Source organism: Euphorbia lathyris, chromosome 9 (genome assembly GCF_963576675.1).
Source record: "Euphorbia lathyris chromosome 9, ddEupLath1.1, whole genome shotgun sequence".
Classification (NCBI taxonomy): Eukaryota; Viridiplantae; Streptophyta; class Magnoliopsida; order Malpighiales; family Euphorbiaceae; genus Euphorbia; species Euphorbia lathyris.
The window spans coordinates 28,728,971-28,739,615 of NC_088918.1; the positions used below are offsets into that span (position 1 = coordinate 28,728,971).

At 35.3% G+C, this 10,645-nt stretch overlaps 1 protein-coding gene across 4 annotated transcripts; it reads left to right on the forward strand.

Annotated features, from left to right (window-relative positions):
- The first annotated feature begins 6,537 nt into the window (after positions 1-6,537).
- Positions 6,538-10,297, forward strand: LOC136207035 (uncharacterized). 4 transcript variants are annotated; one of them, XR_010676544.1, is made up of 6 exons: positions 6,538-6,903; positions 7,505-7,682; positions 7,854-7,951; positions 8,043-8,090; positions 9,717-9,813; positions 9,937-9,953. XR_010676544.1 is itself a non-coding variant. In XM_065998279.1 (6 exons), exons 1-6 carry the CDS (start codon positions 6,679-6,681, stop codon positions 10,168-10,170), a joined length of 738 nt encoding a protein of 245 aa, XP_065854351.1. In that variant the 5' UTR covers positions 6,538-6,678; the 3' UTR covers positions 10,171-10,297. The 4 variants fall into 4 exon arrangements, 3 of the variants coding, with proteins under 3 accessions (XP_065854351.1, XP_065854352.1, XP_065854353.1); XM_065998279.1 differs by lacking the exon at positions 8,043-8,090 and adding an exon at positions 10,117-10,297 and having other exon boundaries at positions 9,937-10,022; XM_065998280.1 differs by lacking the exon at positions 9,937-9,953 and having other exon boundaries at positions 9,717-9,814.
- Positions 10,298-10,645: the final 348 nt, after the last annotated feature.

Genomic DNA, 10,645 nt, shown 5'->3' on the forward strand with positions numbered 1-10,645 from the left:
ACACCCTAATCACACGTGACAAGGTTGAAAATTAGCGTTACTCACAAAATATCGCTAACAATAACATTTTTATATTTTAATTTTCCTCATTTTGAGGTTTAAATATACAAATTATAAAATGGAATTTTGAATAATGCCATGACAGCTTTCCAACCGTTTAAATATACAAATTACAAAATGGTATTTTGAATAATTGTCGAAAATAATTACCTTTATTAATGGTAACCTTTCGTATGTCTGAACGCCTGTAAAAGGGATTTTGATGGGTGTTCAATCTTTCTTTTCGAGATTCCTATCATTTACTCGTGAGTGAAGAGTTTCAACCACTTCTTAGTACCAATAAGTCTTCTACTTTTTCTTTTTAGTTTTTTAGAATATTTGAAATAGAAGAATTCTCATAAACCTTCATCTTAGGGAAATCTGTCCGTTTTTCATCTTCAAGTTATATTGATAAAATGGCTCCTCAAAAGTCCAACAAAGGAGGATATAGTAAGGGGAAGAAGGTTCGTGGAGAAAAGAAGTAAAATCCTAAAGCCTGGGACCAGAGTCCAAGTTAAACTACCAAACTACATAATCTATCGGTGGAGTATCCGTTTTTTAGGCCTTGGCGGGACATCTTCCCGAATCCATTTAACACATTACTAATTTTTTGCATAAGGATAATGAGGATTTTGTTGATATTTACACTCGACACATGTCTTATGGGATGGTTTTCCCTCTTGTTGGATCTATTTGTAGCGGTGATGTAAGAGTTCTATCTAAGCTCTTATCAGCTATCACCAAGTGCTTGGCTGGAGCTATTGGCCCTTCACAAACTTTGCTCAGGTTTGGGCCTTACCTTAAGATTTTCTATCAATTCTAAAGGCTTATTATCCGGAAGCATGTGGATTTCTGCTATTAAGGCTAAAATAGACAAGTCTCAAGTTACCAGAGGTCCTTCCTTTTGATTATAAAGTTAGAAAACATCAAGAGCTTCAATGGCAAATGGTTCTAGTTGGGCCAAACTCAAAAAATCCCCCTAACAACCCCAATCCTAAAGGCTTCAACTTCAAAACTAATTGGATTCTATTTCATGAGAAATAAGAAACATGCACAAAACATCACTTTTTTCACCAAATGGAGGAGAGTTTTGTGGATGTTATATTTTCATTCCCTAGTTACTAGGTGGTTATACAGATGTTAAATGTTATTCACTCCAATACTCTCTACCTTGAGCTTGATGAAGAGGGAGCCTTCCAATTAGAAGGCGAAAATCGCAATAACGAGATCATTAAAGGTGAATTCTTTATTTTCAATTTATTTTATTGTCTTTTTTGGATGCACGAATGGCTTATATCATTAGTGCTCATGCTCACATGATAGCAAGATAGAGACAATAATAAGCCATTGTAGTTGTTAGACCCAGTCCTCAACCTCCTAATCCCCCCATCTCCACCATCACTCTAAAGGTCGGAGTACTTGTTGATGTTCCTACCCCTTTTGACAGGCTGAGCCCTAAGAAGACCTCTTTACATGCACATATCTAGGTGGTTCCTCCCATTCCCAACCTTTGGTGTAGGTAAAGGGAGCCTTCCATTTAGTAGGCGAATATCGCTATTACAATATCATTGAAGGTGGATTCTCCATTTTCAATTTATTTTTCCTTTTTTTTTATGCACAAATGGATTCTAACATTAGTGCTCGTGCTCACATGATAGCAAAATAGAGATAATGATGAGCTATCGTAGCTGCCATACTCAGTCCTCAACCTCATAATCCCTCCATATCCACCACTGCTCCAAAGGTCGAAGTACTTGTTGATGTTCCTACCCCTTCTGATAGTATGAGTCATAAGAAAAGGCCTATTTGCATGCACATATCGATATGGTTCCTCCCATGACCCAACCTTCGGTATAGGTAGTGGGAGTCTCTAAGCAAGTTATTTCTACAACTCGTGCAGATCCTTCACTTTCATCTTCTCCTTCCATCATGCAAGTTCAAGATTTGATTGATGAGGCGAACCTTCCCATATCCTGCCTAGTGACGTCAATGGAAGCTCCTCTTATGGTGAAGTCATTATCTCTTATACCTTACTGAGCCTAATAAAGGAAATAGATCTTGGTTTTGTACCATGCTTTTGTTTGAACTTTCATGCCTTTTTTTTTGCTTATCTTTTCCTTTTTCATGCAACGTTTAGAGTTAGAGGCTCTAAAGAGAAAAGGTGTAAAGAATGAGCCTACGAAAGGGATTGAATTTCTTCTGAAGAAACCTAAGGTCGATGTAGTTATGAAAGCTAATGCAAATGAAATTTCAAAGGCTATGGCTAAGGTGCCAGATAAGACGAACGCCCAAGTTGACGATGTTGCCCATACTGGTATCCTAATTCAAGCCATTCCTTCAACCAAGGCTTTAATCTTGATGAATTAGCACGCTTCAAGGAGTACCATACCTCTAGGGTATATGTTGTGACTTTTCATGCTTTTCTGTATTTGGATTGAGTTTTTAGTTTCCTTGGGCAATTTTTTATATTCTTCCAGATGTGGATGTACCAATATGGACCAAAGGAAACTCTTCAGAATCCATGCCTTGTTTGGGATTGAGGTTATTTGGCCCAAGTTCTAGGGGAGTGTGCTATATACGAAGGCTTGACTATTGAGCCTTTTACTAAATTAGTTTTTTCCCAAGTTACCCAAGTACACTTTCCTTCTTTTGTTATTTTCAATGCCTAGAGTTTTTATTAGCCACTTTGTAACAAAAAAAATCCATCATGACTTTTATGCTGTCATGTCGGCTTGCGTTGCCTTGCACAAGGCTGCCATGCATGCTCAAGATCAACAAAGGAGGATAACCATAGCGGAGCGGTCTATAAAGGCGTTTATCACCACCCTTTGGAGGGATCTTAAAGTCGCTTTGGATGATTTTACTAGGAAAAAATCTATTATAGAGCAAGCCAAGAAATCAGAGGCAAAAGGATTTGAAAAGAGCTTGCCAATCATCGATAGATATGGCTACCGAGGTCAGAAAGGTGCAAGATGTTGAACAAGTTGTAAAGGAGAGGGATGAGCTCATCTGAATGATGCATTCACTTTTAAAGTAACGGGATGAAAAGGTCGATAAACTTCGCTAAAAGGTGGTAGAAGAGAGGAAGTATGCATCTTATCATTCTGGTTGAATTTTGCTATTTAAACACCTTGATGGCATCCATAAACTATCTGTAAACTTTCTTTCCACTTGAGAGCAGTCTGAGCTTTTTCCATTCCACCATCTCCATTGCAAAAGCTTCTGTTTGCTATTAATACACAAGCGGTCAAGGTTCCACCTCTAGTTCAGAACAACGACCACTCGAGTTGATAGGTTTCAAAAGACGGTCTTCTTTCCCTTTTATTCTTATTCAACTAGTGAGATCTCTCTAGATTTTGAATTGGTTGTAAGTTGTGACGTTTTTCTTCCATCTTTAGTTTGAGTTTCAATTATATATGTCATCCCTCAGTTTATGAGTTATTTAATTATTGTGTTTGAGTATTTTGATTGCATCATTCATAAGTTTGAATATTGTCCGAGGTTCATATTTTGAGTCTAATCCGACCTTCTACATCGGAGATTGTAGGTATTGACAACACCAGAGTAACTGGCCCGGGGTTTTGAACACTTAGAGTTAGCTACGGCATGGACCAAGGAATCACGTGCTAAGAACTGTCATAGGATAAGTCGGTTCAATCCCTTTATATTTTTACAATATTAATTCGATCCATAATGATGCTTGAACATTGGTTGAATCACTCATTTTATCGTATTATTACCATTTACATTCACATAAATGTATAGTTAATCTGGATCAATTTAGAATTAAGATTAGTAATTAGTATAAACACAACTCAAATCCACTTACTATCACCTAAATATCAATCTATAATTCGATACTGGCGGGGTAAATCATGAGAATTCGATACGTGAACTTTACCAGATTTATTACTTGATAACGACGGGATACACTTATCCCTTATCGAGTCTTTGAGCATTAGCTCGAGGCGCACCAGTTTTCAATTGCTTTGTACTCGTTGACTTAAACATTTGAGTAGGGTCATCAATAAACGACTCCACTTTGATCCTTTTTTCCGTCTTAGCTCACGTGAAAAAGAATTTCAACTGTCGTAGGAAAACTACCATTCAAATTCGACCATATTATAAATTTGTGGATTATAATATGAATATCACAATTAATATATGAATATATATAGAGATTAATATAATGGAAAATTTAAATGGAGAGAAAAAATAGAAGTATATGTTTTTATATTAATAATGTATCTCCTAGAAAAAGAGAGATAAACGGTTTATAATGTAAGGCCTTGTTTTATAACCTTGATAATCACTTAAATTAAAATGTTAAGTACTTATTTAATTTAAGTGTGTTTAATCAAGAGTAACTTACCTCGTGCGCCTCGCATTGTGGAGGTTCGTTGGCAAGCCTTTAGTCTCGGTTGAACAAAAGTCAATTCGGATGGCTCTTCTAGTGGTCACGGGGCGGGAGCTGGGGGTGTTTTCCGTAATGGTCGTGGTTTTCCGTAATGGTCGTGGTTTTCCTGAAAAGATGCTTCGCTTTTCCGTTCTTTGACATGCCTGCTTTTATTGCAAAATTACGAGGTGTAATGTGTGCAATCTTTATTGCCTGGGAAGAGGTTGGCATCAGCTCTGGCTTGAAGTTGATTCTACATACGTGTTGAATCTTTTCAAATTTAAATCTATGGTGATACCATGGAGTCTTCGACATGATTGGTTACGTTATTTATTATTAGTTTCGAGAATGGAGTTTTTCATTTCCCATGTATATAGAGAAGGAAATCAGGTGGCAGACGACCTTGCGAAATTTGGCTCTACAACAGACTCCTTCAAATGGTGGCATGGTGCTCCTGAGTTTTGTAATGAGTTATTAAGTAATGACTATTGTAATAAGGTGTCCTATAGGTTCTCTTAGTTCCATGTGATTGTGTTTTTTGGGTTTCTTTCTTTAAAACTTTTTGTACTTGTTCATTTTTTATATATTTCTCCGGGTGGATTGGTTTGGCTTGGGTTCGGGTTCCCTATCAGGTTATCCCTCCTTTCGCCTTTTCCTTCCCCCGAGCTTCTAATAAAAAAAAATAACGATTATTTTTCACCATTTAAATTAGTCAATTAAATTAAAAATCACTTATTTTGACAAGTCAAAATATTTAACTTAATATTTTAAGTTAAACATTATCAAAGAATATTTTTATAATACTTGTATCATTTAATACTTTTAGCATTTATAATATTCAACACTTAAAATTCAGTACTTATTTTTTCAGCACTTAATTTTTAGTTTTATCAAACAACACATAAGACTTGTAAAAATGAATGATTATAACTATGCGGAAGTAATTTTGCTATCTCAAATTTCAAGTTTTTTTACGTGTTTTTTTTGCTCAGTTTTTTTTAACTTATCGTAGTTTAATATTATTACTTTGATTAATTTTAATTAACGGTGTTCGCTATAGTTACTTTGTTTTTTACAAAGTACCGTTACTTGGTGTGGTTTTCACCATTGGATTAATTTTATGCTCCATCATCCAATGGTGAAAACCACACCAAGTAACGGTACTTTGTAAAAAACAAAGTAACCATAGCGGGCACCTTTAATTAACCTTAATTAAAGTATGATAAGAGGAGAAATATGAGAATTTTATACATAAAAATAAATATTTAAATCTTAAAAAAAGTATTTAAATAATTATATTGGATAACAAAATGAACCTTTTTTATAATAATAATAATAACAATTCCACATTAAAACCTCTTCAACGGGATGAGAGTTAAAAAAGGTAATGGAAAAGAAAGAGAAGTGATGGAAATTAAAGTTAAAAATTAACATCGTTTAAGAGTTTATAGAATATAAATAAGGTTAAAAGTTCAACTTTGTTTGAAAGTTTAAATATGAAAAGAAAGTTATATGGAAGGAAAGTTAAATTATTCTCAAGAGATAATTTTTTTAATGAACTCTCTATTACTTTTATTAACCTCAATTTGAAGATTAAACCTTTGTTTGAGAGTTAGAAGGTTAATGAATGTGAGAGTTAAGAGGATGTAATGGAATGGAAAGGGAAGTGATGGAAATGAAAGTTAAAATTTAACATTGTTCGAGAGTTGATGGAATGTAAACGAGAGTTAATGAAAGAGTAAACTATTAAAATGTTTACATTACTCCCATTAACTCCCGTTTTGGAGGTTCGAAATATAGAGTTAGTGGGAGTAAACTATTAACTCCCATCAACCTTCGTTTACTCTCAACAATAAGCTCCTAAACAAGATCATGTGCAATACATTTTTTGCAGTTAAATTATTTTTTTTGCAACCGAGTGATCAATTAATTACATTTTACGCAAATTCAAGGGACTAACTGAATATTTTATGTAAGTTCAAAGAATTATCAGAACACTTTAAAAGTTTAGGGGGCCAATCAAACTTTTTGAACAAATTCCGTGTTCAAATGGTGTATTAAGCCGATATTTAACATTCGATTAGTACCATTTTATGATTTAACTCCGTTAACTCCAACCCGAACAAGGCTCAGGCAAGAAGGCAAACACACAGCTCATTTCCTTTTCTTCGTCTCGCCCCCAAATCGGAGAGGGTTAAATTGCGATACTTCTGAAGGAAGCGACAAGTCGCCTGCCAGAATCGATGTCGATCCCGCCGTCTTCAACGTCTTCATCCTCTGCAACTACAAGTTCGCAATTCACATACACGAATGCAACGGCAACGCCAAACAATTCATATTTCCCGATGCCCTTTCATCTCCAGCAACCGGTCCAGCCCTATGTGGCTGCGCCCGCGGTCCAGCCTGTCGTTGCACCTGTTTATACCGCTCCTGTAGGACCTGTTTATACTCTTCCTCAATTTCAGCAGGTCAGTTAGTTGTTCATATTATTTACAGCTATGGGATTTTGAGATGGAAGTTTTAGGGTGTTTATGCGTGGTTACGATGGATGAATTTTAGGCTTTTGAGGTTTAATTCTTTTACCTTTCTCTTTGTGTTTGATAACATGTTTGCGTTTGAGCACATGGATTTGAGATTTTGGAGTTAATAACTTCCGTTCTTGAATCGTTTCGTTATATTGGTGCTGATAAACATTTTAGTTGTATATCCGTTTGGTTGGAGAATCGAGGAAATTTAGGAGTTAATGGAGTCCTTATACATGTGATGGAGTTTCTGAATCATTCTCATGAACTTCAAAATTCAGAAAATAAAATATATTGATCCAGCAGGAGTGCATGTTAGCTTGATGGACAAATGGGCAAATATATTTTAGAAACCTTGTTATTTGAAATATTTAGTAGCCATTTCAGTTTCGCTCTGATTTGTTGAATGTTCAAAGTTCTTGTATGTGCCCCTTGATATAAGCACATGGGTATGTATTTATAGGAATTTACTTGTTTGGAGTAGTGGTGTATTTATACCTGATGCGAGAGGCTTCCTGTATATAATCAGCTATTTCTATTTAAACAGGCACAGCAGTTATTTCAGAGAGATGCTCAAACAATTACTCCTGAAGCACTTGAAGGTGTGAAAGCAGCCCTTGCTAGCAGTGAGATTGAGCATAAAGCAGAAACCAAAAAGAAAGCTGTTCCTCGAAAAGCTGCTGGCCAGGCTTGGGAGGATCCAACACTTTCAGAGTGGCCTGAAAGTATTATTCGTCCACTGTTTCTTCTTCTTCTTATTCTTATATATGTGTATATACTATATATATTATAAATTCTTTTATTGTCTTGTTGACTGTTTCTATAGATCTTTTAGTGTGTATCTCATATTATGTATTATAAATTTTGCACATGCTAATTCTAGTTGCATTATGCAGATGATTATCGCCTATTTTGTGGTGATCTTGGAAATGAAGTGAATGATGACGTTCTTTCAAAAGCATTTGCAAGGTTTCCTTCATTTAACATGGCCAGAGTAAGTACTGTTACAGCCTATTTCTTTGGATTTCTCAATAATATGAAGATTTTTTTTTTCTTTATGTCATCATTTTACATTTCCTCTTCAGATTTTTCTTTGAAGCAAACAGAGAACTTGCTTTTTTTTGTGTACTAAGGTAGGTTTTGTCTCCAATCCACAAATCATTTGCATGCTTGACCCTGTGAATGCAACTTACCCATTTACTACATTATTTATATTTACCTGTTGATTTTCCATCCCATATTTGTGAAGGCAGCATGTATAAGCTCGTTTGATTAATGATATTAATTTTACAGAATTGACTTTTTATATGCCAAGATTTTAGAAGCCTACCGTTATTCTTTTGCAATTCTGTGGTAGTCAAGTCAGGTTTGACCATTTGATATGGATATGGACAGTTGGAAGATTTTGGGAGCTCAATTTGGCTTTATATCATATGAATCATGGAATACTAGAGTTTTATAGCTGGATGAGTTTATTTGAACATTTTAGTCAGGTTAGTAGCCCATCGGAATTTTGAAATGGGTTCGTCTATTGTGTTATAGACTTGTAATAAATTTCGGGTTACGGGATAATTTTAGTTCCACATCCTTTTTACTGACCGGGTAAAATCAGGTTTATTTTGTTTAGATAATAATGTAGCAGCTTGAATCTAGAGACTTGTTTAGAGGCTGAACTTGTAAGGGGTTTTCCGGAGTGTTAATGTGTATGTCCCTTCACATGCATTCAATGGTTTTTGATTGGATTGTTGACCAGGTGACCTATTTTGGGACATTGTATACTTTTCTTGTATGAATAGTTTGGAGGAACGATGCGTTAAGTGGTTAATTAAAAAATCACCTAACGCGAAGAATTTTGTCTTAGATTTTGTTGGTACATATAGGCAATGTTTGACAGGATGTATTAAAAAAATGTAACATAACTGTAATTACTATATATGCTCCATTACTTTGTTTGGTTGCAGGAAAAAAAGTTTAGTGTAATGTAATGCTTATTACTTGTAGTAATTACTTGCACAGTCGCACTTCAAATTTAGTTCCTGTAATTTATAAAAAAGATTACATGTTTATATTTTATCATTTCTTCATTACTATACCTCTCAACCCATCACCAACCATCATTGCTGCGTGACTCGTTAACCACCACCAAACCCATCGGTTTTTATTGCACATACACTGCCTCCACCATGGCCATCTTATCACCATAGCTTGCCGCAATATATATAAGAATAGTTAATATTGTATTTACTTCTAAGTTCGCAATTTAGTGTAGGAATAAAATAGCAATTGCATTTTTTACTCCAGGTGAATTGCATGCAATTCGTTACATACTATCAAATATGACTCTAGTGTACAGTTGTTTATAGTTTTAGATTTGGACGATGCTGAGATCTTCTGACGTAATATGTTTCATACTTGGTATCAATATTTGCATGTGAAAGTGGTCTTCAAAAATATAATCATGGATCTATGTTACACAATGTCAACCATTATAGCTTTTGGTGCATGATGATGTTTAGGTTGGTTACTATGGGGTCCAACTTGATGCATTTATTTCTTGTGATGGTATTGGCGTGTTAATGTTTGCAGCATGCTTGTTGTTATGTATTGTATAGTTTTTCTTATTGATTTTTACCCTGCATTGCTCTCAAGACACTTTGCTCAAGATGGAGCACTGTGGCTCACAACATCCCCATTTACTATCTCGGTTAGGACCAGTTGTTTTATCTGGTATTTCTTCTCATTGTGTTCTTCACATATAGGTTGTGAGAGATAAGCGGACTGGAAAAACAAAGGGCTATGGATTTGTTAGCTTTTCAAACCCATCTGACCTTGCAGCTGCACTTAAAGAGATGAATGGTGGGTGAACTACTTTTTCTTTCGTTTGTAGCTTATGCTATTGTGATTATGATACTGTGCTTGTGAGGGAAAAATGTACAACTTTTAGTGGGTTTGTTGATTCGCCTATAATGTTGGTGTCAGGAAAATATGTGGGAAATAGGCCAATTAAATTGCGGAAGAGCAATTGGAGGGAAAGGACAGATTATGATGCACTAGAAAGACAGAAGGTAATATCTTGTGTTTTTTTTTGGTCATTTTATGTCAAGTGGTGTATTAATATGCTGATATCAAACTGTTTTATTTTCTGATGATTTGTGACAGAACCACAATCAGAAGAAGCCTAAGATTTCGAAGAAGAGTGTATTGCACAAGTGAAGTGACCAACCAAATAGCTCCGCATCTTGAGATCATTGTATTGTTAGATTAACTTCATATCTCATATCATTCAGATGTAGAATCATTCGACTCATTATAAAAAATTGCAAAGCCCAAAGTTTGCTCTTGTTCTTGTTATTATTTTCTTTATTTTATTCTTGTGTGTTCAATTGTAGATTACTAAAATGCAATTTGGTCAGCTCCGACGCCTAATCACAGATTAGTTCGAAACTTGGAAGAAAATAACTTGGATTTTGGGCTGCAAATATTTTTGGCGTTAGCAATGCTAACCTACAGACGCCAAATAGGTACACTTAGGGTTTGATTGGATGGGGGTTTAGAGGGGTTAGTAAGGGTTAATAGAAACCCTTGTTTGGGAGGGGGAAGGGTTAGTAAGGGTTTTTACAAATCCATGTTTGGAACACAAAAAAAAAAAAAAAAAGAGGGGTAAGGTAATGGAGGGGTTTTGAAGGGT

What these genes read in the sequence shown, in the direction of transcription:
- LOC136207035 (XM_065998279.1), top strand. Translation starts at nt 6,679, where the DNA reads ATGTCGATCCCGCCGTCTTCAACGTCTTCATCCTCTGCAACTACAAGT. An exon ending in ACTTTCAGAGTGGCCTGAAA is followed by an intron (nt 7,683 to 7,853) that starts GTATTATTCGTC and finishes TGCATTATGCAG; the next exon opens with ATGATTATCGCCTATTTTGT. An exon ending in CTTCATTTAACATGGCCAGA is followed by an intron (nt 7,952 to 9,716) that starts GTAAGTACTGTT and finishes CTTCACATATAG; the next exon opens with GTTGTGAGAGATAAGCGGAC.